Source organism: Pneumocystis carinii (genome assembly GCF_001477545.1).
Source record: "Pneumocystis carinii B80 chromosome Unknown supercont1.10, whole genome shotgun sequence".
Lineage (NCBI taxonomy): Eukaryota > Fungi > Ascomycota > Pneumocystomycetes > Pneumocystales > Pneumocystaceae > Pneumocystis > Pneumocystis carinii.
The window spans coordinates 103441-128323 of record NW_017264722.1 but is presented as its reverse complement, the minus strand read 5'-3'; the positions used below and the strand labels follow the sequence as shown (position 1 = coordinate 128323).

Below are 24883 nucleotides of genomic sequence, written 5' to 3'. Positions count from 1 at the left end.
AACGGCTTCTAAAAATATATATACACAAGAAAAAATAATAATAAATTGGAGATATTAAGCAGGAAAACGTCTCTTCTATATCTATTTAAATATTATATATTATTTTTTTTTTAATATCAAAAGATTTAATTAATAAGACTTATAAAAAAAGAGGAATTATTTTAAGTTTAAGGGATATTCTTGTAGTATTTGAAGGCCAGATTGGAGTGTCTATTGTTAATAGTTTTGTTTTAATATTTTTTTTGGGAAAATAAGAGAGAATATTTAATATTAGCAAATAATAGAAAAAATTGGAAGAATTAAATGGAAAATAAGGAATAAAGAGGCCATATAAGCAAGTTGAATAGAGATACATAAGTTATTTCAATATCTTATATTGGAAAGGTTATATATTGTATTAAGTTAAAAGAGATATTAAGATGGATGAGGAAGAGAAAGAAGTAGAAGTGCTTAAAAATGGTCAAGAAGTAGTTAAAAAATTCAAAAAAGAGCTTATGGAATTTTTAAGGAACTTTCTGGATATTAATTATAATGTTGAAAAAATAGTTTGCCCAGTATTAATTTTATATAGAATATTTTTTGATATATATTGATATAATTGGCTAGTTGAATATATTTCAAGAGCAACCGGAGTTATTAGATTGTGAATTGGAGAATCTTGTTCATCCAGTTATTGATATTATTATAAAAGAGATCAAAAACAAGGTATTTTGTGAGAAATATATATATATAAATAGATTATGTTATATATTATATATATATACAAAGATATGTGGATTTAAAACAATTGGTAAGTGAGAATTTTGTGCTAATGTTTTTTAAAATTGTAGTAAAATATTTCTATAATGATTTTTATATATTTGAATCAATTCTTTTTTATATGCAAAATATACCTCAGGAAGATACGGAATTGTGGATCACAAGATATATTTTTCTTTTATGGTTGTCATTACTTTGTATGATACCGTTTGATTTATCAAAGATTGACTCAAACATATCTGTAAATACGAATATTATATATTCTTTATTAATTTTGTGTAAACACTATCTTTCTGTATGTGGAAAAGAACAGGATGCAGCTTCTATTTTAGCGGGAAGGCTTCTTACTAGAAAGGATACATATAAATTGTATCTGCCTTCATTTATAACATGGATACGAGATACATGGATATTAGAAACAACTTCAGATTTTATGGTAAAAAAATCATATAGAATGAAGTTTATTCCTTAATATTATAGAAAATTGGATTGATATCTTCATTGTGTAATATTTTTAAGTCAAATGATAGGAATTTTCTGCTTACAATTGCAAATGATACATTTTTATTGTTGCAATTAATAACACGAGATAAGCATTCTAATGATAGAATAAGACATTTAATAACAAAATTATTTCAAAGGGTTTGCTTATGTTTTCTTAAGCCATATGAAGCATCATGGATTTATAAAATTGGTTATAAATCTATATATTTCTAGATAAATATTTATTATTTTTAGAACATAATTCTTTAGCTAAGAATTTAGGGACAAAAGACACAGATATTCAGGAATTGTCAACAGATATTGATGATATGGTTCTACATCCAGCAATTGAAGAATGTTTATACTTATTACTAGAAAATATTTCTGATACTAGTACAATTGTTAGATATTCATCTGCTAAAGGAATTAGCAGAATTATTTCTCATATTCCAGAGTCTAGTGCTAATAAAGTAATATCAGCAGTTATTTCATCAATTAAGGATTTAGATGGTTCTTATTCTATAAAAACGTCTAATGACATAGCATGGCATGGCGTATGTATGACAATTGCAGAATTTTGCAGGAGAGGGTTATTACTACCATATAGATTAAAGGAAATTTTACCAATACTTTTAAAAGTTACATTAAGTTATTTTAGGCTATCATATTGATATTATATATAGGCATTAACTTTTGAACAAAGGAGAGGAACTCAATATCTTGGAAATAATGTAAGAGATGCAGCATGCTATATATCATGGTCTATATTTCGCCGATATTCAGTTGATAATGTAACATATTTATTTCCAATGCTTGCAGAATCATTATTAATGGTCGCCATATTTGATAAAGAAACAAATATTAGACGAGCAGCGAGTTCTGCTTACCAAGAGGGCGTTGGAAGATATGGAGAATCAATATTTCCTCATGGAATTGAAATTATTAGAGAAATGAATTTTTATACATTGGCTACAATAAGAAATTCTTATCTTAATGTTTGCTTTAATTTATTTAAGTAATAATTGTATTCAAGTTTCTAATCTTAACAATTCTTAGATTTAATAAATATCAGGATCTAATAATTTCTTATTTAACTGAGAAAATGGCTTATCATTATGATAAAAAAATAAGGGAATTATCATCACAGATTTTAGGGAAGATAGCGGAAATAAACCCATCAATTGTTTCAAAAACTATTCCATTCTTGGTTTGTTGTATATGTTTTTTATATTATCTAAATTTTATAGATAATGAATTTTGAAAAAAAAGATATTATTATGCAACATGGAACTCTTGAAATATTAGCAAAAACACTTACAAAAATACAGTCTGAAGATATCTCTTCAGATATAATTCAAGTATAATTATACATGTTTCTATTTATCTATATATTAATTAATATAGAAATTTGAGAAATTAATTTGTGAAGAAGTGCTGCCAAAAGATACACTTAGAGTTTATCCTGACATGTATGAATCAATTTGTCGATATATTATTGAAATTTCCAATACAAAATATGCAAAAGAGGCATGTTTATTGTACTGGATGGACTATATAAAATGTTCTTTAAGAATTGATAATATTCACTATGAAGCTAGTCAAGCAATTAGTTCTTTAGCTAAGAGATTTGATCTTCATGCAGAATTGAATGAATTTATTATATATATAAAATCCAATTACAATAAACAAGATACTTTTACAGATGGATTACTCTGTGCATTAGGAAAAATTGAATATTTTGAAAAGTATCAAGATATACTAGAACTTCTTGTGCATGATTTAATAGAGGTAAAAACAAATAATTTCATGTTTAAGTTATTTAATAGTCATAGATAACACCATTATCTGATATAACATTCAAAAAAAATTCAATTAAAACTTTAGGAGAGATATTATATTCTTCTAAAAAATATTCATCATTATCTTCATTTGGTAGGTTATTAAAACATCTATTATTTTAACTAATTTGTATCTAGATATCCAATATTTACATTTAGACAAGTTAATTCAGTTATTTTTAGATGGTCTAAATGATTATTCTACAGGAATTGCAGGCGACATTGGATCCTGTGTAAGAAGGGAATCTATGATCTCTGTTTTTTATATTCTAGAGCTAACTTTTAATCATAATATTGATTATTTTTTAACTGATACAATATTTCATTCTATTATTGGAAATATATTAAGGCATACTGTAGAAAAACTTGATAATCTAAGGGTTGTAGCAGGTACTCAGTTTGTTAATATTGTCAATTTATATCAAAATATGAAAAAATCATATTTTTCTGAATCTATTGAACTAATTAAAAATGCTCTTGAAAAGTAAGCTGATTATAATTATTTAGAAGATAATCAATTGTAACTAGAATTCATGATTGGAGAATTCCTAGGAATGTGATACCAAATATTATTCAATTACTTTGCATTAAAGAATATCAAGAATATATTCTTATGGGTTTAATAAATAGTATTAATGGAAATGAATCATTGGTAATTTTATGGAAATACACATCATGTTTTTAATAATGATAATAGGCCAAAGAAGTTGAGCACCATTTAACATTTTATTTAGTTAATCTTCCAATTGAAAAAAATCATAGCAATTCTTTAACATTATTGGATTTTGCCAATTTATTATTAAAACTTTGTGATTTAAATATTGCTAATAATAATTTCATGATATGTTTCATGATATTTTGTAATATTTTATTTGAAAGATTAATATTTGAATCTCTTGTTGGAATATTTGAGTAAGTCAGATTTTATATTTAAACATTATTTAAATAGTTATAGTTTTAAACATTTTTTTAACAGTATAAGGAAGAGTTCATGTAAAAGCAAATCTATACAAAAGATATCATTATCAATCAAAATGTAGGCACTTTTTTTGAAAAAAAATAATATATTAATTTTAAAAAGTTATGTAGGAATCTCAAAATTGTCTATAAAGACAGCATCAGAATCCTTAAATGAACTTTTATTATTGTTACAGCATTCTTATCCTGTAGTAAGATTAATTATCTTTAATTATTTAAAATCATATTTTTAGATTAGAACCCGGGCAGCAGAAGGGCTATATATGGTATTAACTGAGAAAGAATTAAACATTTCAGATGAAGAATTGTATTCAAATCTCATCAATATTCTTATAAAAACTAGTTGGTATTTATAATATTCTTATGTAATATTAAATTAATAGAATTAGGATGGAATCAATAGAAGAAAATAAGCAACATGTTGAAATTCTTCAGAATTCAATATTAAATTTATAAGAATATTTTTGATAACAGTCCACTTTATACAAATGAATTTTTTATACAGATTTATCATATGAAAAAATACTATTTTAAATAATAAACAATAATGCCATAAAATCAATCATTAATAAAATCATTAATAAAATCATTATTCATATTCATTAGTTTCTTGTTTTAATGTATATTTAAGTAGAATTTCCTGATAAAAATTTTCCAAAGAAACTTTATCAGAGCAAAACTTTATAAAATCTGCGCAGAGTTTATTTGATTCTAGAGTCAAATCTTTAATGTTTCGTTGTGATTCTATGTTGAATTGATTTGGAGCATGAACCATAGACCCAATTCTTGACAAATATAGCTGATTTGTTAACCATAAAATAGTATTATCATCAGCAATTTGAGCAATGGCTGCTCCTGATCTATGAATATACTGAGAGTATTTATAAGACGGTTTTCCCCATGAATATGCCACATCAATAAATTTTGGGAATTTGCTTGCTGATTCAAAATCCAATATAAAATCAAACTTTTTTAATAAAAGAATACACCAAAAATCAGAATCATCTTCGGAAATTTCATCTGATTTTATTAATTGAGGAATAGGAGGAGGTGGTACCGCTAATTTAATCGAAATAGTAGATTGAAATGGATTCTTATCATTAATTTTACAGGCTTCGTCTATAGGAACCTCAACAAGTTTGAGACCATATTTCTCAGCAACTCTTTTCCAAGACTGTATTGTATTTTCAACAAAGCGAGATGTCACACTAACCCATTCTAAACGAATATGATAACATGATTTTGGATTATAAATTCTATCGTAATGCAATCTTATACATTCAGGTCTATAACTTTGTTTTTGCATATCAACATCATAAATTAGATAGTTACTTAATATTACTTTCTGAGATTTTTTAGTAGATATTGGAATCTGATAATTTGATGAAATAGAATCTGATCTTGAAAGATTCCCAGAAACAGAATTAATAGAATTAATCTTACGTGTTCCAAACCAACACTTGGGAGCTTTTGATAATGAATATTCAGGCTTTAATCGATAAAAAAAATATCCATCCAAAAACTGATGATTATTATTAACATGTTCAAATAGTCCTTTAGAAAGTAATTCATTCCCATAATAAACTGCTTCTTCTCTTGTTGAAATATCCAAAAAATTCTCTAGTAACCACGTAACCATATCCATACCAATGAAACAATTTTCATATAATTTCAAATGCCAGCGACGATCTTGAAACTTAATGCCTCTAGGACCTTGTATTTCCTGCGCAATACTATTTAACTTTGCATCTAGCATCTTTAATTTTTCATTTCCAGTATTTGGATTTTCTTTATTTTGAAAATTATATTCAAAATCAGAACTTTCTACTTCTTGAGCAATAAAAGCAGATATATTTGAAGTAACAAAAATTAAATCCATATTATTAGCATCTTTCCCAGATGTATGTTTAATCTTATCTCTTTCAAATGAATGAATATATTGGCCTTTTTTTATTAACTCATAAATTTTAAGTATGCCAAGTATGCGAATTTCTTCATCAGTTAAAACATCTGTACTATTAGCATTAAAATAAGTCAAAATTTGTTGAACAGGCATTGTTTTAATATCCACTGGAATTAAAACGAAACGGGATCTCCAATACTTTATTGAATCACTTAAATTATCCTCTTGTCCAGCTATTAATTGATCAACATAATTCCAATTTTGATTTTCAAATGGATGAGAAGAAAAAGTAATACTTCTAGGCTGGTATCCATTATTAGATAATAACCAACTGTGATATTTATAATTTATTGGTCCAACAGGATTATATTTTCTGATAAATTTTTTTACTTGAATATTATACCCAGAAAAATCCCCTGTTATTTTGTGAAATTGATAATTATCAAGTGCCAAATATATTGTTTTATCAAAATTATCCAAAGGCCCCTGAAGAGTATTCTTTTTGTTTAATTTAGAAACTGAAGAATGCTGAGATAGCATGATTGACTTGGGATCATCAGCTAAAACAGAATCGCCAATAACTATTTGAAAACCTTGATTAAGCCGTAAATTTATAAGTTCTATTAGAAGGGAACGCTGATCAAAATTAACTTTTTCTGGATCAATAGTAATTGTATATGTATAATCTTGATAAAGCTCACACAATTCTTCAGTACTAGGAAAAAGATCTATTGAAAGAGGTAAAGAAGCAGGACTACAAATTGAAGACCAATTAACTTCCTCTATATTCCTTTGTTTTGGATGAACATCTTTCCATCTTTTATAATATATATCTGAAGGAGGAGAATTAGATAAAGGATTGGATGGATATTGAACAATCTGCCATAATGAATCCTTTTCGAGTTTAAATTTTTGAAATTTCTCAGAGGAAAGAGATTTTCTGATATTTATGATTTTTTCAGACTGTTTTGATATAATAGTATTAATTTTGTTTTTTATAGAACCCTTTTTAGAATCTAATCTACTCTGAAAAATATAAGATGATTGAGGAACATTTTGAGAAGCGAAAAAATCTGTTTCATTACATTCTGATTGATTAGTTTTTGTTGCCAGTTTCTTACTATTAGTTTTTTTTTGAGTTGCTAGAAAGGAAACAGAAGTAATGCTTGGAAGAGCTTTTAAATATTGACTATTAAATAAGTCTCCCATACTTAAAATATTTTGTACAAAATATCTTTTTGAAAGAGTATGAGCTTTAGATGCAACTTTTTCTACTTTTTTATGCTCAGAAAGAAGCTCTTTATCAGATTCTTTATGTTTTTCCTGTTTCTTTAGATCTTCATTCAAAGTTGTAACGTTTTCCAAATCAGTTTTCTGAGGAAAACTACGATTATTTAGTATTTTTTCCTTCTTATCTAAATGCTCATTGCTTAAAGAATTATTTTCCTTCCTACTAACTCTAAAAACATTTTCATCATATTCTTCACAATAAGATGATATTTTTTCATCATCAAGTAAATCAAATTCAGGTAAATATTCAATAGCAATTTTTCTAACTTCATTCTCCATTATTCCTATCATTTGTAATTCATGCATTTTGCAACTTGTAACAAAACTAGTATTTTTCTTTGTTTTATAATTCCAATAACTAACTTGACAAAAGTAAGGAACAGCGTATACCCATGACTCATGTTGATGTAAAGAACTAAAAAGATTTTTATTCGATGTATTGAAGTTTAGACCAGATGAAGAATGTACTGAAATATTTTCTAAATCCTGAGAATTGTTCATTTCAGTAGAAGATTTTTTCTTATATCTAAATAAAGGAACAATATGAAGCGGAGGTTTACTCAAACATACAAAATCAATTTCTATACCAGTACTGATAAGATTTTTTGCTGTAATTTCTAACATTTTTTCGTCCACTTCAAAATGACCAGTTCCTGGTGTTACAATAACAATACTTGCCCCCGTTCTTAAAAGATCATGATCAATATAATCATAACAAAATTGTTTTGTTACAATATTAATAGCTTCAAGAACGTTTCCTTGCAATGCATATGACATACTTGCAGAAACTAAACCCATACTTTCATGAGACAATTCATTAATTCTTTCATACATGAGGACATCTTTCTTGAATTTTTGAAGTTCTTGCTTCAATTCTGATATAGTTGTCATACATTCACCTGAAAATACATTATCAACTACAATTTTGAAAAAATCCTGAGAATATTTCGAACATGTCTCATAATAATCTTTATAATTTCTTATAATTTTTTGAGCCTGTGATGAACAATGATTTTCTTGAGATTGAGTAAGACAAAAAGGGCTTAATCCATCATAATAAACTCTAGTAAAGATAATAATCGTAACACTATGGCGTGTACCCATATTTTTCCATCTTTTAAAGAGTTCAGGAAGAAATCCATCAATCGCTTTATCAAAAAAAAGCTCCCCATCTTCTTCAAATTCCCACATCTCCTTACTCATTTGAAGAAAAAGAAAACATTTTGCACTTTCCGATCGAAATATTGGTTTTGTTTTAGTTGATACATAAGCTGAATGTTTCTTTTATCATTAATATATATTTATTAAAAAAAAAATTATTTAATACTTTTTTACCATTCACCCATATTTCTCTAATATCCGCCCTAAGACTACCAGAAAAAATCATTTTCTCTCTTTTCCATATACATTTTCCTTGTAAATCTTGTGATAAATTCCACATATCTGATCTAGAAATATATTGATCTTTAAAATAAATAACAATATAATCCGCTGAAATAGACATTTTATCCTCAACTATACTCACTTTTACATATATTCTATTTCTTAATCCAAATGCTGCTGAAAGTGTCGTTGAAATAGAAATCTTTTTCTCTAAATCCTTATTTTCTTATTTTTTTACAACTAACCTGTAAATTTGATTGCTTTTTTTTTAAATCCCCTTCTAAAAACGTAGGAATAGCAAAAAGACGTCTAGAATTCTTATTAATTCCTATTTGTTTCCCTCCTAATCCTAATAATCTTGGTGATGATTCATAACCTGTTTGTCGTATCTCAATAACTGATGATGCACTTAAACCTGGCACAAGATCCTCATTAATAATAACATCATTATTAGAAAACGATCTGTCATGAACCCATAATGTAAGAACTGTGCCTTGCATACTTTTATATAATAAAAACAAGATTATTAATTTTCATAAGCTTAAAAACCGATATAATAAATCACTATTTTTTTAAAATATTAAAATACTGTAAAATTGTGTAGTTTCTGCCCAGTAAATGACATATCTATTGAGTTTGTCTCATAATTTGTGTATAAATCTGTAATTTATTAAAAATTTTAGATTATCGAGATCAATATTATATAGATAAGATAAAGGATTAGATTATCTGTATAATCTAATGTATATATATCAAAGAATTGATGAATCAAGATGAATCAAGATGAATCAGAATATCGATAATAAAGACTCCCAGCAATTATTGAAATTAATGTAAAGCCTTGAGCATAAACTCTAAATCTAAACATACGATTTGCAAGTCTTTTATTATCCCGATATATAGCAGCAGCAGCACCTATAAGTGCAAGACTAGTGGCAGTCATTCCCTATTGATAAATTAAAAATGATTTTTATAATAAAAGAATAAATCCAACTATAGGAACTAATAAATCATTTTTAAACTTTGCAGACATTTTTTTGTAAATATTTTTTTGAATATTTTGAAAAAAACGGTAGAAGTTTTTTCTTTTAAAAGAATAATGTATTATGTTGTATTTTGACTGAGTGTAATATTGAAGATTTATAATATTTTTTTGTATGAATAAAAATATTGAAAAGATATCCTTAATAATAGTAAAGAATTCCTTTATGTTATGTATAATAACTAAATATCATTTTGAATTTTCGAAAATATATAATAAAAAAAAGTGATATCTTTGACACGAATTAAAACCCATTTTTCTTTAAAGAAAAAAGTCAAAAAAAAAGTAAAACTATTTTTGCATTAATTCATTTAAACGTAATCGTTCCTCTAATGTTTGCATAATAGCATTATTTAATACAAACCGATAATCCAAAGCCATAGAAATACAATTATTAATAATATGATCCATTTTAGATTCATCTATTGAATTCAATCCTAGACCATATGACCATAATTCTGTTAATTCATCCCTTACTGCCATATATCCAATAACTATTGAAAACATTTTTTCTATTTCATCATCATCTGTAGGATCCATTACAAGACAATTTTCTTTATTAATAACTGCTGCTGATCCTGTAACTAAATCTACACATTCTATACTTGCATCTGCAATAGCTGCTGATGCACATGTAATCGCTGCTGCAAAAGTGGATGATTCACCATCTGCTTCAAGAACAAAAACATGAACATGAATAATAGATTTTGGAAAAATATCCAATTGAATTGATGGTGATATAGCTGCTTCAAGATGCATAGACATGTTTTTCTCAATTATTTCTCGATTATGTGAATATCTCTGTTTTAACGCAAATGATGCATATTTAACCTCACAATTGACACGACCTGATGAATGAAATGACGTCGCCTTCTTAAATTGTTGAGGTCCATATCTGAAACCCAATAAGTTCCTTCTTTTTTTCTTTTTTATATTTTTACACTGCTGAAACCATTTTTATTCGTTCTTGTTCAAGATAAGCTGATCCATCCGCTTTAGTAATTAATCCCGTCTTCATATCTTCATTTATTTAGCCTTTTTTCCCCTTCTTTTCCCTTATAAAACCCACATATTTTTCTTGATTCATTTAACTCTCTTATACGCTCAATTTTAGCCCTTTTTTCACCGTTCAAATCCTCCGAGAATACAGGAACATCCGAAATAACCGTTAATCCTGTTCTTCTCCGTTCTGACATCTTTTTACCCCGTCAATCCCGATTTTTGCCTTTTTTTCCTCTCAGTCGTCCGTTTCTCCTCCCTCTATCGTACGTCAAAAAAAAAGTTTTTCTGAAAAATATCAATGGTACGCCATTCCCCGTGTTTTAACCACGTTTTTACATAGAAATACATTAATTGACGTGTTCTATATGATAACCCTCTTTTTTTCAGCAGAAAAAAATGACTTACTAATGTGTTTTTATAGTCTAAAATGCAAATTGATGAGCAGAAGCCTTTGGACGTTGTAGAAGACCATATTGATGAAGGATTATATTCAAGACAATTGTATGAAATGGTTTATTAGTGTTTATAAGTTGTTAATAAGTGAAAAGATATGTTCTGGGACATGAGGCGATGAGACGAATGAGTATATCGAATGTCTTAATTATTGGGCTAAAAGGACTTGGATGCGAGATAGGTCTATTCTAAATGGATGCAGTATTTTTTTTTTAAATGGTTATTAGCAAAAAATGTATGCCTTGCAGGAGTAAAAAGTATTACGTTATATGATCCTAGTCCGGTACAAATAGAAGATATGTCATCTCAGGTAAATGAAGATATAAGGGGATAAATAGGAAGATTTGATGAGTGGAAAAGTGTTTTTTTAAAAATAGAGATATTGGAAAGCCTAGAGATCAGATATCAGTTCCATATCTTTCGGAATTAAATCGATATGTTTTGATTAATTTTTTGAAAGAGGAATTGAATTATCAAGTTCTGGAGCGATTTCAGGTATAAATGTTTTAAATGATTTAATTTTTGTGTATTAATGTTAAGGTTGTTATATTAACAGAGGCATCGTTAAAAAGACAGATAGAAATAAATGATTATACACATGAACATGGGATATACTTTATTTCTACGGATATACGTGGATTATTTGGGTATATATTTTGTGATTTTTTGGAGGATTTCTATGTTTTTGATACGAATGGAGAAAATCCAATTATGGGTATTATTTCATCAATTTCTCAAGATGGAATTGTTACAGTTCTTGATGAAACAAGACATGGACTTGAAGATGGAGATTGTGTGACATTTAAGGAAATAAAAGGGATGGAGGCATTAAATATGTCATCACCGAGAAAGATTCAGGTGAAAGGTTAATGATTGTCTTTAAAATTCGTACAATTTAAACAATTTAGGACCGTATTCATTTTCTATAGGAAATGTTGACGATATTGGGGAATATAAAGGTGGAGGAATATTTATTCAAGTAAAAATGTCGAAAAAAATTCAATTTAAATCTCTTAGAGAATCTATTGCTTCACCAGATTTCTTGATAAATGATTATTCTAAATTAGACAGACCTTTGTTACTTCATATAGCATTTCAAGCATTATATTCATTTTCAGAAGAATATAAGCGTCTTCCTAGGCCACGTAATGAAGCAGATGCAGAAATTGTGTATTCTATTGCAAAAACTATATCTTCTAAATATTCAAAAGAATTGAAATTGGATGAAAAAATAATTAAAGAATTAGCATACCAAGCTCGTGGGGATCTTAATCCTATGGCAGCTGTTTTTGGGGGACTAGCAGCACAAGAAGCATTAAAAGCTATTAGTGGGAAATTTACACCTATCCAACAGTATATGTATTTCGATTCATTAGAAAGTCTTCCAACTTCATGCCAATTAACAGAAGAATCCTGTTCACCTGTACGTTTTATATGTAGTTACTTTTACTTATTTCTTTTAGATTAATTCTCGTTATGATGCTCAAATTGCAGTGTTTGGCAAAGATTTTCAGCAAAAAATATCAAACTTTAGAGAATTTCTTGTAGGAACTGGAGCCATTGGTTGTGAAATGCTAAAAAATTGGACTATGATGGGCCTTTCAACGGGTCCCAAAGGCAATATATATATTACTGACATGGATACTATTGAAAAAAGTAATCTTAACAGACAATTTCTTTTCAAATCAAAAGATGTTGGAAAGCTTAAATCAGAATGTGCAGCTGCTGCAGTGATTCAAATGAATCCAGAAATTACAGGAAAAATTATAACATATACAGAAAGAGTTGGCCCAGAAACTGAAAATCTTTTTGATGCAGACTTTTTTGAGTCATTAGATGGTGTTACAAATGCATTAGATAACGTTAATACCAGGATATATATAGATCAAAAATGTATTTTTTACAGAAAACCTCTTTTAGAATCAGGAACATTAGGAACTAAAGGAAATATTCAAGTTATTTATCCATATTTAACAGAATCATATAGTTCATCTAGAGATCCCTCAGAAAAATCATTTCCTATATGTACTATAAAAAATTTCCCAAATCAAATTGAACATACTATTGCTGTAAGTAATTTGATCTATATATTTTGATCAGTTCAAATATTTTAGTGGGCTAGAAATCTTTTTGAAGAATATTTCAGACAGCCAGCAGAAAATGTTAATTTATATCTTAGTCAGCCTAATTTTATTCAAGAATTATTAAAACAAAATGGAAATCAAAAAGATATTTTAGAAATAATACAAAGCTACCTTGTAGCATCTAAGCCATTGACTTTTGAGGAATGTATTGTTTGGGCACGATTGGAATTTGAGAAGAAATTTAATAATGATATACAACAACTTTTGTTTAATTTCCCAAGAGACTCGATTACTTCAAACGGGATACCATTCTGGTCTGGTCCTAAGAGAGTTCCTACTCCACTTATATTTGATATAAATGATGAACAACATTTAGCCTTTATTATTGCAGGCGCCAATTTGCATGCCTTTAATTATGGACTTAAAGGTGAAGTAGACAGAGGAATTTATAAGAGAGTTTTAGATAATATAATAGTGCCAGATTTTTCACCAAAAGCTGGCATAAAAATACAAGAAACTGATTCTGATCCTAATATTGAGACAGGAACTAGGGCTGATTCTAGCGAACTAAATAATCTTATTAATTGTTTACCTCCTCCATCAACTTTAGCCGGTTATAGACTCAATCCTGTTATGTAAGTTAACTATTTTCGCCAATTCGATTTTATTAACAAGATAATAGCTTTGAAAAAGATGATGACGTAATTTACTTTTTATGAATTAATTTAGATGTTTAATTATTATAGACAAATTACCATATAGACTTTATTACTGCTGCATCTAATCTTCGAGCATTGAATTATGGAATAGAGACAACATCTCGCTACAATACAAAACTTATTGCGGGAAAGATCATGTAATTTTTTTCAAAATTAAAAATAACATAATTAATATATTTAGTCCAGCCATTGCTACTACAACTGCTCTGGTCGCAGGTCTTGTTTGCTTGGAGTTATATAAAATAATTGATGAGAAAAATAAACTAGAAGACTACAGGAATTCATTTTTAAATCTTGCATTACCATTTATTGCGTTTTCTGAACCAATTGCATCTCCTAAACTTAAGTATAATAATAAAGAAGTGTCTCAAATATGGGAAAGGTAAATAATTTAAATATAATGAGAGATTTTACATATATATATATATATAGATTTGATATTTATGGAGATATTACTCTCCAAGAACTTCTTCATCATTTTAAAAATAACGAAGGACTTACAATTACAATGTTATCTAGTGGTGTAAGTCTTCTTTATGCATCATTTTTTCCTGAAAAAAAATATCAAGAAAGACAATCATTGAGGTTTATATTTGAAATAAATAATTTTAAAAACATTATTATTAATAATTTTAGATTAACACAACTTATTGAACTTGTTTCAAAAAAACCTGTTTTAGAAAATAAAAAGACAATTCTTTTGGAAATTTGTGCAGATGATGAACAAGGAGAAGATGTAGAAGTTCCTTATATTTGCGTTCAGTAAGTATTTTTATATTATTATTTACAATAACTCATTTTAAAAGTCTGAAATCATAATACACATCTAATATCAATACTACTCTATACTTTTCAATCAATCTTTATCATCTTTTATTTCTTTTTAATTATCAGCTTTATCAATATTCTTATCTTTTTTTCATATTTTTCGCTAACTTTATCATGTCTCAAATATCACAAAGTATAAACAATTTTAAAAATGTACCAGATGCATGGTAAAAGAGAACAAATGGCTATTTTTTTATTTCTGATCCTATTTTCTCTAGTCCAGGAACATCATCACAAACGGCTGGTCAAGCGTCTATATGTAAAGGTTGTCCTAATCAAGAAGCATGTTTAACAAAAAATCCAATAATCGATCCTGATATGGATTATATTAAAAGACGAATGGAATCTGTTCAAAAAAAAATTATTATTTTAAGTGGCAAAGGAGGAGTTGGAAAAAGTATGTTTACAGCTCAATTAGCATGGTGTTTATCAGCCAATAAAAAACAAGTAAAAATAGACAATTTATTATTAAAATAATATCATTTTAATATAAATATATTAAGGTGGGTATTCTTGATATTGATTTATGTGGTCCATCAATTCCAACTATAATGGGTTGCAATAATGAACGAATTCATTCATCAGGATCAGGATGGACACCTGTATACATAACAGACAATATTAGTATTATGTCAATTGAATTTATGCTTCCAAGTGCAGAAGATGCTATTATTTGGCGTGGTGCTAAAAAAAATGGCTTAATTAAGCAATTTTTAAAAGATGTGGAATGGCCTGATTTAGATTATTTATTAATTGATACACCTCCGGGAACATCAGATGAACATATGAGTATAGTACAATTTTTAAAAGAAAGTGGAGTTGATGGAGCTGTACTTATAACAACACCTCAAGAAGTTTCATTACTTGATGTTCGCAAAGAAGTCAACTTTTGCAGAAAAATAGGGCTACCAATATTGGGAATCGTTGAAAATATGAGTATTTTTATTTGTCCACATTGTCATGTAAGTTTTTTATTTTTTAAAACTTTAAAAAACAAATATTTAGAATTCTTCATATATTTTTAAAGCAAATACAGGTGGTGCTTATGCTTTTTCAAAAGAAATGGATATTAATTTTCTTGGTGAAATTCCTTTAGACCCTGAAATACGAAATGCATGTGATGAAGGTTTAAATTTTCTAGAAGAATATCCTGATTCACTTGCATCTCAAGCCATTTTAAAGATTGCTAATGGTAAGTTATTTAATACCAATATTATATTCAATTTAATGAGTAAAAAGAGCTTTCTCTAAGATTAAACAGTTAAAAGCTATTTATGATGCAATATAAAACTTATTTCAAAAGTTTGAATAGTCAAAATATCTATAAATATTCAAACACATTAAAAAAAATATTAAAGATCTTTCTATACAGAAATTTAAAATTCCATCCTTAAGAGAAGATGATTTACTGATCTCAAATCAACATCAGTATGTTCTATTTCTTCTATAATGCAAATAATTTGTTTAATAAAACCTCTAATAAGGTTTTCATCAAATTGTTGTGGAGCCGCATAATTATTTATAAAGTAAGAATTGATAACAGAAGAAATTAAGTTTGCAGATAAAAGAATCCTTTTTAAAGTTGCTAAAAAATTATCATTATTCAGAAATAATTTTTTAATTAAATTGGATAAAAATTGTTGATAACATATTTGTAGAGATTCAGGATCATAACTAAAATCATCAGAAAAACATGACATTAACTTCTCATATTCAGTTAGAATAACATTCGTCTAAATGATTAATTAATAATTAATAGTTAATTGTCAAAATTACCTGAAAATAAGCCCAAAGTCCATCTAAAAAATATAATACATAACTAGCAATGGCCCAATAAGAACGCTTTATTCTATCTGGATTAACAGCAACTCGTCTTTTTCTCCATAAGTCAGACAAAAGTGTTCGTGCTTGTTTAATAGCAATTAGATATGAAAAAATATCACTATACTTTTCAACATCTTTTTCTGAAAAAAATAAAGTTAATGGCCATGGTATTGAAAATGAAAGAATAATAGGAACCCCAATTAACAAATCAGAAAAAGATGTATTATGTACAGAATCTTTTGAAATTAAAAGTGATAGCATACGTCGATTTGGAATATTGTCATCAAGATTTAAATTTTCTTCAAATCGGCTTAATTCTTTAAACGTTCTAATCAATATAATTGATACTTGTGTTTGTTTTGACATTTTTATAATCTTTTGTTTATCAAAAACTTCTTTGAGAAAATAAAAAGCAAATTCTGAGTATTGAATTAAATAATAGTCGCATAATAGTCTAATAAAATTCATAATCATGTTTATTGAAATAATATTTTTGAAAATGCTTTTAGAACAATTTTCCTTAATTTTTTTAATAACATTTTCAAATATTGTTAATGAAACCGGGTATTCCAACGCTAAAATCAAATTCATATTATCAGAAATAACTGAATGCCCAAAAAATTCATCCTTTAATACATTTTCTAGCTTACCAATTGCTTTTCCATTCGTAAATATATCATATGCTGCTTTCTCTGAAACAAATTTCGGAATCTTCTTCATATCATATCCATATTCTTCCCCATCCTTCTCTTTAGTAATATAAATATAAAATTCCTCATTTAATGGCATTTTTCCCCAAAACATCCATGGAATCATCTTATTAACCCATGATTTTTGCATTAAACATAGCAAAACCCTCGCTATATTTTCAATATCTTTATACCCCGCTTTCATATCTTCTTCTAACTCATTCATTATCTCTTCTTCTTTACAATTCCCTTTAATTTGCAAAATAATATGTTCCAAATAATCCATTCTTCTATACCACGGCTTAAACATAATTTCTATCTGCGAAAGAGAAATATTATCTTTTCCCCCAACAAGTACTGAGTCTTTAGAAAGAATCTTCTCCTCAATTTCAAGAATTAACTTCATAAAAGGCTTGCAAATCTCACAAATTCCCATATATACTATGTTAACCCAGGATTTTTTTAGATCCAATGATACCGCCTTATTCTGACGTAGAAAACTATGCTGGCGAGCCAATTTACATAGTGAATGAACAAGAACTCTCTCTGATGGATGAATCCAAGGTGATGAGTCAAATATTGATGCTACTTGATGAGATGAATATGATGAAAGAAGAATAAGAAGTTCATGAATCATGTTTGTTTAATACTAAAAGGCAATGACAACGCCTTAAAATATGTTATTTTTGTTTTTTTTTAAAAACCCCATTTGTCTTAGTCAAAATATTTTCTAAGTCGAAAAAAATTCAAGATATTTTTCTATGGCACCAAAGGAGAAGAAGACCTCGTCAGCAGCAGAAAAAACGTCAGTAGGACCTCAGATTAAGGAGGGAGAACTGTAAGTTTTTATTGGATTTTTTTAAAGGAAAAAAAAAGAAGAAAAATTGACAGATTTAAGGGTTTTTGGAGTTGCACATATTTTTGCAAATTTTAATGATACATTTGTCCATGTTACAGATCTATCTGGAAGGGAAACTATTGCACGTGTCACAGGTATGCGTTTTTCCTTTAAAACAGGGGAAAAAAAGCGGGAAAAAAGGGATAAATAAGTGAATTTTAAAAAAAATACAAAAATTTATCCAAAAAAGAGAAATAAAGAGAATATTTCATAAATACATATTTATTTATATATGTTTTTCTTTATTTTATATTTATTTTTTTTTCAATAGGTGGAATGAAGGTTAAGGCAGACCGGGATGAATCATCTCCATATGCAGCTATGTTAGCAGCACAGGATGTTGCTGCTCGCTGTAAAGAATTAGGTATTACAGCACTTCACATTAAAATACGTGCAGCAGGAGGTACAATAAAAATATTTATATATTTTATTTAATTAGTCCAAGGAACATCTACAAAAACACCAGGACCAGGTGCTCAATCGGCACTAAGAGCTCTTGCAAGATCTGGAATGAGAATAGGAAGAATTGAAGATGTAACTCCTATACCAACAGATTCAACTAGAAGAAAAGGAGGACGAAGAGGTCGTAGACTTTAAATATAATTTAAATAAAAATAGTATTATATGTATTTAAAGTTTTGTTAATAAAAATTATTATACAATTTATGAAACAAAATTTAACGATATGACTAAATATAAAATTAGTATCATATTTCCTCTTATTCTTGTATAAAATATTACTTTTTGATATTTTGAACGGGCACCTTTTCCTCCAAATTTCTTAGGTTCACAACGTCTTGGATCTGCAACGAGTAATGTTCGATCATAACTAACTAATGTCTTTTTCAATTCAATCTTGCTCTGTTCATCTACATATTTCTGGTAATAAGCAACAATTGCCTTAGAAATAGCTTGACTAAATATATTTAGCCAGTATATTTATACATAAAAAAATATACCGAATAGCATAAATTTGAGAAACGCGACCTCCACCTGAAACACGAACACGAATATCCACATTAGAAAACTTATCTGGGCCTGCAATTAAGATAGGTTCATAAATCTAATAATATAAGTAAGATCTATTTTATATAAAAAAACTTACTTTAAGACGAAGAATTTCCGGTCTAATAAGATCTATAGGAGATCCATTTATTTTAAAAAGGCCTCTGCCTGTTTTGCAGTGAGCAACAGCTGTTGCTGTCTTTTTACGGCCAAAAGTCTGTACAAACTCCATTTTTTTTTTTGAAATCTGAAAAAACGAGCAATAAAAAAAGGAACAGGGTTTTAACCTAAAAGGGGTAAGAAGCAAGGGTTTACCTTATAAAGGGTAAAATTGTTAGGGTTAGGTAGTAGGGTACACGCAGTAGGGTTGGTATACACGGTTAGGGTTAGGGTATATATGCTAAGGTTAGGGTATACTCTAAGGTTAGGGTATATTGTATAGGGTTAGGGGTTGTATTACAGGGTAGGGTTTACAATATAGGGTTAAGTAGTAGGGTATATATTATAGGTAAAGGGTTAAAGTTAGGGGTTAGTATATATTATAAGGAAGAGTATTAATGGAGAGGGTATAGGGTGATATATATGTAAGATAATATATAAGGTAATAACTAAAGTAATAACCAAGGTAATATCTAGGGTAATATCTAAGCTAATAAGTAAGGTAATATGTGGGGTAATATATAAGGTATATCTTATAAGGATAGGTAATTAATAAACAGGGTTAGGGTAAGGTATAGGGTATAATATAGGGTATAATATATACGGTGTATATCAGGGTATGTAGAGATGTCTCATATAAGGTAGTCATCGTTGCCACGGTAACACATCAATTAAAAATTATTATAGTTATAAAGATTATGCATTTACCTGTTTATTCAAATTGGATTATTCGTCCTCTCTTTAAAAAAGATATTTCATATGGAAAACCATGGAATTTTCTTTCGCGTATTATTATTTTTGGTGTAGCTTTAATTTCTAGAATATTCATGATATATGGTGTTCGTCGTGTTAAAGTAATTAAGGGGGATGCTTTTTTAAACCTACTTAAAACAACAACGTATAAACAAGGTCTTATTACAGGTGTGAAATAGATATTATGACAAGGAATGGAGAGAGAGGAATAATTTAATGAGGGTATAAAAGATAAATTTATATATCTTTGTTATATCAGACCGAACCTTTAGGGTTAGGTTTATTGCTAGGGTTAGGTTTATATAACAAAATGTATGAAATGACTCTAAAGGACAATAAAGAGGGTTAAAAAAAAAGGATAGAAAGGAATCTACAGTAAATATTACTTAATATTTATGCACAGAAATGAATATATTATGAAAAAATATAAATGGAAAAAATTTGACCAAGAACAAATTATGAAACAAATTATGAAATTATATGTTTAAAAGCAAAATAAATTACTATATTTTATTAATTAAAATATAGTTTTTTGGTATGAAGTGCATTATAGTTCGAATCTGAAGTGCGTATATTTCAATTAATCTATGCATACGATACCCTCTTAAAATCTCTCTATTATTCTGTATTTCTAAAATTAAATTCTCATCTTTAACTCTTTTTCAGTATCGAATCATCTCAGCGTGTATTATCGATTTTTTGAGTGATCTATTAGCTTATTTATGGTAGACTCGATGATCCTCTTATATGGGGGATATTTCCTTTTGAAACATGGTTTAATAGACGTATTCGATGGTCTCTAGCAGCATCAGATATTTGTTTTACTAATCCATTAACATCTCTCTTTTTTTCTCTTGGACAGACTCTTCCTATTGTTCGTTATGGTGCAGGTCCATTCCAACCAAGTATAGATGATGCGATTCGATTGATTTCTGATCCAATTTGTTCTTGGGTTCATATTTTTCCGGAAGGAAAGGTTTATCAACAGCCAGAATGTGCTCTAGGAATATTTAAATGGGGAGTTGCACGGCTTTTTCTTGAGGCAGCACAACGGAGTTCAAGATTACCAGTAGTTGTTCCGGTATTTTTTCATGGGACACAATATCTGATGCCTGAAACTCGTGGATTTCCACGTTGGGTTCCACGTCTTGGCCAAGGTATTGAAGCAAGGTTTGGTGCACCAATTCAAGATGAATTGAAGCCATTCGTTGAAATATGGAAAAAATTAGGATCAGATCAAACAAAATCAACAATATTTCATGATAATATTCGTAGTTTAGTTACGGCACAATTGAGGAAACATGTAAACCGCCTAAGACAAGAAGCAGGTTTCAAATAAAAATTATGAAGAATATTCTGAAAAAGAATTGCAATTTTTTTTAAATAACTCAAATTATTCTTTAAAGAAAAAAAGATAAACAATAATTATCAAATATTTACATATTTTTTCACACAATACGTACTTGCATGACTCCACGGCATTTTATGAATATTTTATATACATTTTAGGGACCTTCTATTAAAATATATGAATTAAATTTCAAATATTTTCTTTAACCATCTGTCAAAGATAAATTCTGAACTTTAGTCGTCTTACGAGCCGTTCCAATTACAGTATTATTGACCTTTGTCGCAAAACGCAGGCTACAAAGACTTTCCGATAAATGTTGAAGTAATGGCGATAAAGTAACTAACATTAGAGTTTTTGAATGGCCTCCTAGCGAATATTGTAGCAAATATGTTAACTAATGAAAGAATTAATCAAAATAGATGATAAGAAAACTATAAAAACCTTTGAATTACGATAGGGAACGTGTCCCTTGGGATTACTAAGAGCAGATATAACATCTCCTAAACAGCTAAGACTTTTATTGATAGCTTGTGTTTCTTTGAGACGATCGCCAACGCTTTGACTTTGGGAAAGACGTTCGGATCCGGCAAGATCAATGAGATTAAGAGTACCGCGAGATGTTTCACCTGTTATATTATTGGTTCCATAAAGCGTAAGAATAAAAACTGAATGAGAACGGCTTGAGCGTTCATTTGCATGAGTTGCAGCAACAGATCGGTTATTAGAAGCCTTTTTAAGTATTGAAGACACTTTAGAAGGGGTATCAAGGACAACTGTGGTTAAATCTGTAACAGTTGTTCTGCATTCTTTGGGATCATGCCGAATTTCATATTTTTTCTTATCGAATTCATCAGGATGGCCAAGTAAATCATTAATATGCTCATTGTAAATTTCAAGGAATTGTCCTTCCATGGAATAGCACCAGCCTTTTTCAGATAAGGAATGAGCGGTATTATAAATTTGATTTACAGCACGTGGAATCATACCATCTTCTGCGCACATCGTATATGTTTTTCCAGAACCAGTTTGTCCATATGCAAAGATACATACATTATAACCATCTAATGCGCTCTGTACGAGCTGAGAAATTTCGTCAAAAATCATGTCATTTGAACATTTAGGGGAAAAAACCTATATCAATTAATAAAAATGAAAGAATTAAATCGATTACTTTATCAAAGGAGAAAGGATAACTCTTAGAGTGCACTGACCCCAAAGATGATTCTACTGTTTGTCCTAATATTTCAATTTCTTTTCCTTCTTTTGATTCATCGGGATATTTAATATCTACTGCTCCATTTTCAGGATTTTCATGCTCTAAAAATGGTCTCACTCTACAAAATACACGAATATTACCTTTGAGTTCTTGAATTTGATTATGTAACTTTCTGCGATGTGTTTCTTCTTCTCTAAGTTTTTTACAATATTTTTCTTTTTCCTCCTGCGCATCCTTAGCTAAACGAGAAAGCTCTTCAATATTGGCCTTCTGCGAAGTAATCTGGGCTTCCAATTTTTCAATCTCAACACGAAAAACAGACACGGATGATTCAAGTGTTAAATTGGATGCACATTTTTCATTAATTGCATTCTAAAGAAAATTAAAAATAAAATTACAAGTATATACAACTTACACGAAGTGACGCATTTAAGATTTTTTCCCTTTCAAGATCAGAAGTTATCTCATTTAAAGATATCTTGGTCATTTGCAATTCTCTTTCTTTTGCATCAAATGCTAGATCAGCCTTTTGTTTTTCAAGAGCACTCTCTACTTTAAATTTTTGCAGCTCTAGAATGCTTTGAGAACATGCTTCTTCTATTGCAGTTGTATGTTTTTTCTCCATCATCTCTATTTCATTCTTATAATGGCTTATTAGAGATTCCAATTTCTGCTTTCCATCTTGTTTGATTTCATCAATTTCATCTTTATATGTTTTTTCTAAGGATTTAACCTCGTCTTTATGTTTTCTTTCAAGTGATTCAATTTCATCTCTGTTTTTTCTTACAAAATCATCCATTTCATTTCTAAATTGACGACGTTCATTATCAAGTTTTCTTTCAAGCTCTAAATTTTCACATCTTAATTTACTCAATTGCTCATCCATTTCCAGCTTTCGAGTTAATAAAGAGGATCTCACCTCTTCTAATTCATTCATCAAACTCTTTTTAACAGCTTCCAATTCATTTACTAATCTCTATAAAAAAACAACTATGAGGGAAAAATAAACTTACACTTGTGACGTTCACTTTCAAGCGTAGTAATAATTACATCTTTTTCTGTATTTCCAATAGAGATTTGTTCTTTCAGTTGGGAATATGCAATCTCCATATCCTCGAGTCTACCTCTAGTATCCCAAGCAGGACGTTTAGGTCTATCTCCTAATGTTTTAGCACCTGGCCGTTGTATTGTTTGAGAATTCGACATCATATTGGATGAATTGCCTCCAAGTGCAGAAATAGACCGTACATGACCTCCATTTAATGAACGACTAAGACCTGATTGAAGAGTCTTTTGATAAACTGGTGCTGATTTACTACTTTCCTGAACAGAAGCTTTATTATTACTACTTCCTGATGGCTTTCGAGGTGCAACTGCTCGTTCTACAAGTGTTTTTCTCTCTGAAACAATTGTATTTTTTTTCTTAGAATTATCAGATACATTAATCTCCAAATCTTTAAGAGATCTTTTGGTTCCTGATACATTTCTTTGTGGAATAATATTAACTGATGATGTAGAATCTGCCAATGGGCTTGTTTTAACTCTAGTTATCGGAGACACCATTCTTGACGAGGGTTGAGGAAGTCTTGATTGCTATAAATAATTATAATTGATAAGTATATTTTCATAAAAAAATATATAAACTTACATTTTTTTCTCCCATTTATATATAAATTTTCAGACCTTAATTTTAAATAAATAGTACATAAACACAGGGTTACTACAGCAACAGTCACGTGATATATAGTAGAAAAAGAAATGATTTTAAGATAAAAAGATAAAAAAAGAATTCATTATGGAAGAGAACAACATTTTTAATCAAGAAAAAGATATTTAAAAGCTTTTTTATTTATAAAATAAACTTTTTTCAATATATGAAAAAATTGTTATTTTTAATTGGGAGTTTTTAAGGTTATTTTTAAAACTAATTAGATCTTTTAGAGAAGAATATATTAATTTATCAATAGGCCACTTTTTAGCTTTATTTATATATATATTAAGACAAAAAATTAGGCACCGAAACCATAAAATTCAACCGACTTAAAAATGATTTTTCTTAAGGTAAAGGTTATAAAAGAATAAAACGGAGAAACTTATATGAAAAAAGACGAGAAAATATTATTATTATTTAATTGCTTTTTTTCCGGGTTAAAATATGATATTTTTTCATATTTTTAGTGGAAAATCATTAACAACATTAATTTTTTGAAGACATTTAGCCATTTT

The 24883-nt window shown here is 28.4% G+C and overlaps 11 protein-coding genes across 11 annotated transcripts; 5 read left to right on the top strand and 6 right to left on the bottom strand.

Moving 5' to 3' along the window:
• Window positions 1–337: 337 nt before the first annotated feature.
• On the top strand, window positions 338–4559 carry T552_02292 (hypothetical protein). The gene is made up of 17 exons (XM_018370842.1): window positions 338–554; window positions 607–790; window positions 831–1195; window positions 1240–1453; window positions 1498–1880; window positions 1926–2257; window positions 2299–2449; window positions 2490–2600; window positions 2647–3030; window positions 3075–3174; window positions 3219–3564; window positions 3609–3732; window positions 3778–3992; window positions 4036–4116; window positions 4162–4249; window positions 4292–4404; window positions 4448–4559. The coding sequence occupies exons 1-17, from the start codon at window positions 420–422 to the stop codon at window positions 4512–4514; spliced, it is 3393 nt and encodes a 1130-aa protein (XP_018225352.1). The 5' UTR covers window positions 338–419; the 3' UTR covers window positions 4515–4559.
• A 46-nt stretch (window positions 4560–4605) lies between these two features.
• On the bottom strand, window positions 4606–9177 carry T552_02291 (hypothetical protein). The gene is made up of 3 exons (XM_018370841.1): window positions 8880–9177; window positions 8579–8836; window positions 4606–8532 (listed from the first exon to the last, which is right to left on the bottom strand). The coding sequence occupies exons 1-3, from the start codon at window positions 9132–9134 to the stop codon at window positions 4648–4650; spliced, it is 4398 nt and encodes a 1465-aa protein (XP_018225351.1). The 5' UTR covers window positions 9135–9177; the 3' UTR covers window positions 4606–4647.
• A 189-nt stretch (window positions 9178–9366) lies between these two features.
• T552_02290 (hypothetical protein) lies at window positions 9367–9713 on the bottom strand. Its single transcript, XM_018370840.1, has 2 exons — window positions 9629–9713; window positions 9367–9580 (listed from the first exon to the last, which is right to left on the bottom strand). Exons 1-2 carry the CDS (start codon window positions 9665–9667, stop codon window positions 9413–9415), a joined length of 207 nt encoding a protein of 68 aa, XP_018225350.1. The 5' UTR covers window positions 9668–9713; the 3' UTR covers window positions 9367–9412.
• A 208-nt stretch (window positions 9714–9921) lies between these two features.
• Window positions 9922–10799, bottom strand: T552_02289 (hypothetical protein). Its single transcript, XM_018370839.1, has 3 exons — window positions 10746–10799; window positions 10618–10696; window positions 9922–10571 (listed from the first exon to the last, which is right to left on the bottom strand). The coding sequence occupies exons 2-3, from the start codon at window positions 10692–10694 to the stop codon at window positions 9968–9970; spliced, it is 681 nt and encodes a 226-aa protein (XP_018225349.1). The 5' UTR covers window positions 10695–10696; window positions 10746–10799; the 3' UTR covers window positions 9922–9967.
• Window positions 10800–10946: 147 nt separating this feature from the next.
• Window positions 10947–14786, top strand: T552_02288 (hypothetical protein). The gene is made up of 15 exons (XM_018370838.1): window positions 10947–10979; window positions 11100–11179; window positions 11227–11312; window positions 11359–11441; window positions 11492–11626; window positions 11672–11996; window positions 12040–12554; window positions 12595–13200; window positions 13246–13850; window positions 13898–13916; window positions 13962–14071; window positions 14116–14316; window positions 14367–14519; window positions 14571–14696; window positions 14741–14786. Exons 1-15 carry the CDS (start codon window positions 10977–10979, stop codon window positions 14751–14753), a joined length of 3060 nt encoding a protein of 1019 aa, XP_018225348.1. The 5' UTR covers window positions 10947–10976; the 3' UTR covers window positions 14754–14786.
• Window positions 14787–14876: 90 nt separating this feature from the next.
• T552_02287 (hypothetical protein) lies at window positions 14877–16013 on the top strand (the record flags this gene model as incomplete). The annotated part of the gene is made up of 4 exons (XM_018370837.1): window positions 14877–14929; window positions 14981–15209; window positions 15266–15724; window positions 15768–16013. The coding sequence occupies 4 exons, from the start codon at window positions 14877–14879 to the stop codon at window positions 16011–16013; spliced, it is 987 nt and encodes a 328-aa protein (XP_018225347.1).
• An 80-nt stretch (window positions 16014–16093) lies between these two features.
• Window positions 16094–17958, bottom strand: T552_02286 (hypothetical protein). The gene is made up of 2 exons (XM_018370836.1): window positions 16539–17958; window positions 16094–16495 (listed from the first exon to the last, which is right to left on the bottom strand). The coding sequence occupies exons 1-2, from the start codon at window positions 17910–17912 to the stop codon at window positions 16139–16141; spliced, it is 1731 nt and encodes a 576-aa protein (XP_018225346.1). The 5' UTR covers window positions 17913–17958; the 3' UTR covers window positions 16094–16138.
• Window positions 17959–17991: 33 nt separating this feature from the next.
• T552_02285 (40S ribosomal protein S14) lies at window positions 17992–18816 on the top strand. The gene is made up of 4 exons (XM_018370835.1): window positions 17992–18113; window positions 18174–18268; window positions 18445–18576; window positions 18619–18816. The coding sequence occupies exons 1-4, from the start codon at window positions 18037–18039 to the stop codon at window positions 18768–18770; spliced, it is 456 nt and encodes a 151-aa protein (XP_018225345.1). The 5' UTR covers window positions 17992–18036; the 3' UTR covers window positions 18771–18816.
• On the bottom strand, window positions 18807–19420 carry T552_02284 (40S ribosomal protein S16). Its single transcript, XM_018370834.1, has 4 exons — window positions 19279–19420; window positions 19133–19236; window positions 18915–19089; window positions 18807–18862 (listed from the first exon to the last, which is right to left on the bottom strand). The coding sequence occupies exons 1-4, from the start codon at window positions 19408–19410 to the stop codon at window positions 18851–18853; spliced, it is 423 nt and encodes a 140-aa protein (XP_018225344.1). The 5' UTR covers window positions 19411–19420; the 3' UTR covers window positions 18807–18850.
• A 615-nt stretch (window positions 19421–20035) lies between these two features.
• On the top strand, window positions 20036–21429 carry T552_02283 (hypothetical protein; the record flags this gene model as incomplete). Its single annotated transcript, XM_018370833.1, has 2 exons — window positions 20036–20235; window positions 20820–21429. The coding sequence occupies 2 exons, from the start codon at window positions 20036–20038 to the stop codon at window positions 21427–21429; spliced, it is 810 nt and encodes a 269-aa protein (XP_018225343.1).
• A 169-nt stretch (window positions 21430–21598) lies between these two features.
• T552_02282 (hypothetical protein) lies at window positions 21599–24336 on the bottom strand. Its single transcript, XM_018370832.1, has 6 exons — window positions 24306–24336; window positions 23671–24250; window positions 23073–23626; window positions 22613–23029; window positions 21883–22572; window positions 21599–21835 (listed from the first exon to the last, which is right to left on the bottom strand). The coding sequence occupies exons 1-6, from the start codon at window positions 24318–24320 to the stop codon at window positions 21644–21646; spliced, it is 2448 nt and encodes an 815-aa protein (XP_018225342.1). The 5' UTR covers window positions 24321–24336; the 3' UTR covers window positions 21599–21643.
• Window positions 24337–24883: the final 547 nt, after the last annotated feature.

Bases quoted from the DNA above. Each gene is read 5' to 3' on its own strand.
- T552_02292 (XM_018370842.1), top strand. From the start codon at position 420: ATGGATGAGGAAGAGAAAGAAGTAGAAGTGCTTAAAAATGGTCAAGAA. The intron at 1,881-1,925 runs GTTACATTAAGT...TATTATATATAG, and splicing joins TTTTACCAATACTTTTAAAA to GCATTAACTTTTGAACAAAG. The intron at 2,258-2,298 runs GTAATAATTGTA...AACAATTCTTAG, and splicing joins GTTTGCTTTAATTTATTTAA to ATTTAATAAATATCAGGATC.
- T552_02291 (XM_018370841.1), bottom strand. From the start codon at position 9,134: ATGCAAGGCACAGTTCTTACATTATGGGTTCATGACAGATCGTTTTCT. The intron at 8,837-8,879 runs GTTAGTTGTAAA...TTAGAGAAAAAG, and splicing joins AAAAGCAATCAAATTTACAG to ATTTCTATTTCAACGACACT. The intron at 8,533-8,578 runs GTATTAAATAAT...TAATGATAAAAG, and splicing joins TATGGGTGAATGGTAAAAAA to AAACATTCAGCTTATGTATC.
- T552_02290 (XM_018370840.1), bottom strand. From the start codon at position 9,667: ATGTCTGCAAAGTTTAAAAATGATTTATTAGTTCCTATA. The intron at 9,581-9,628 runs GTTGGATTTATT...ATTTATCAATAG, and splicing joins ATGATTTATTAGTTCCTATA to GGAATGACTGCCACTAGTCT.
- T552_02289 (XM_018370839.1), bottom strand. From the start codon at position 10,694: ATGAAGACGGGATTAATTACTAAAGCGGATGGATCAGCTTATCTTGAA. The intron at 10,572-10,617 runs GTAAAAATATAA...ATTGGGTTTCAG, and splicing joins ATAAAAATGGTTTCAGCAGT to ATATGGACCTCAACAATTTA.
- T552_02288 (XM_018370838.1), top strand. The intron at 14,072-14,115 runs GTAATTTTTTTC...TAATATATTTAG, and splicing joins CTTATTGCGGGAAAGATCAT to TCCAGCCATTGCTACTACAA. The intron at 14,317-14,366 runs GTAAATAATTTA...ATATATATATAG, and splicing joins GTGTCTCAAATATGGGAAAG to ATTTGATATTTATGGAGATA.
- T552_02286 (XM_018370836.1), bottom strand. From the start codon at position 17,912: ATGATTCATGAACTTCTTATTCTTCTTTCATCATATTCATCTCATCAA. The intron at 16,496-16,538 runs GTAATTTTGACA...TTAATCATTTAG, and splicing joins GACTTTGGGCTTATTTTCAG to ACGAATGTTATTCTAACTGA.
- T552_02285 (XM_018370835.1), top strand. From the start codon at position 18,037: ATGGCACCAAAGGAGAAGAAGACCTCGTCAGCAGCAGAAAAAACGTCA. The intron at 18,114-18,173 runs GTAAGTTTTTAT...GACAGATTTAAG, and splicing joins CAGATTAAGGAGGGAGAACT to GGTTTTTGGAGTTGCACATA. The intron at 18,577-18,618 runs GTACAATAAAAA...AATTAGTCCAAG, and splicing joins TAAAATACGTGCAGCAGGAG to GAACATCTACAAAAACACCA.
- T552_02284 (XM_018370834.1), bottom strand. From the start codon at position 19,410: ATGGAGTTTGTACAGACTTTTGGCCGTAAAAAGACAGCAACAGCTGTT. The intron at 19,237-19,278 runs GTAAGTTTTTTT...TTATATTATTAG, and splicing joins CGGAAATTCTTCGTCTTAAA to ATTTATGAACCTATCTTAAT. The intron at 19,090-19,132 runs GTATATTTTTTT...AAATATATTTAG, and splicing joins TCTCAAATTTATGCTATTCG to TCAAGCTATTTCTAAGGCAA.
- T552_02282 (XM_018370832.1), bottom strand. The intron at 23,627-23,670 runs GTAAGTTTATTT...TATAGAGATTAG, and splicing joins TGAAAGTGAACGTCACAAGT to TAAATGAATTGGAAGCTGTT. The intron at 22,573-22,612 runs GTAATCGATTTA...TAATTGATATAG, and splicing joins ATCCTTTCTCCTTTGATAAA to GTTTTTTCCCCTAAATGTTC.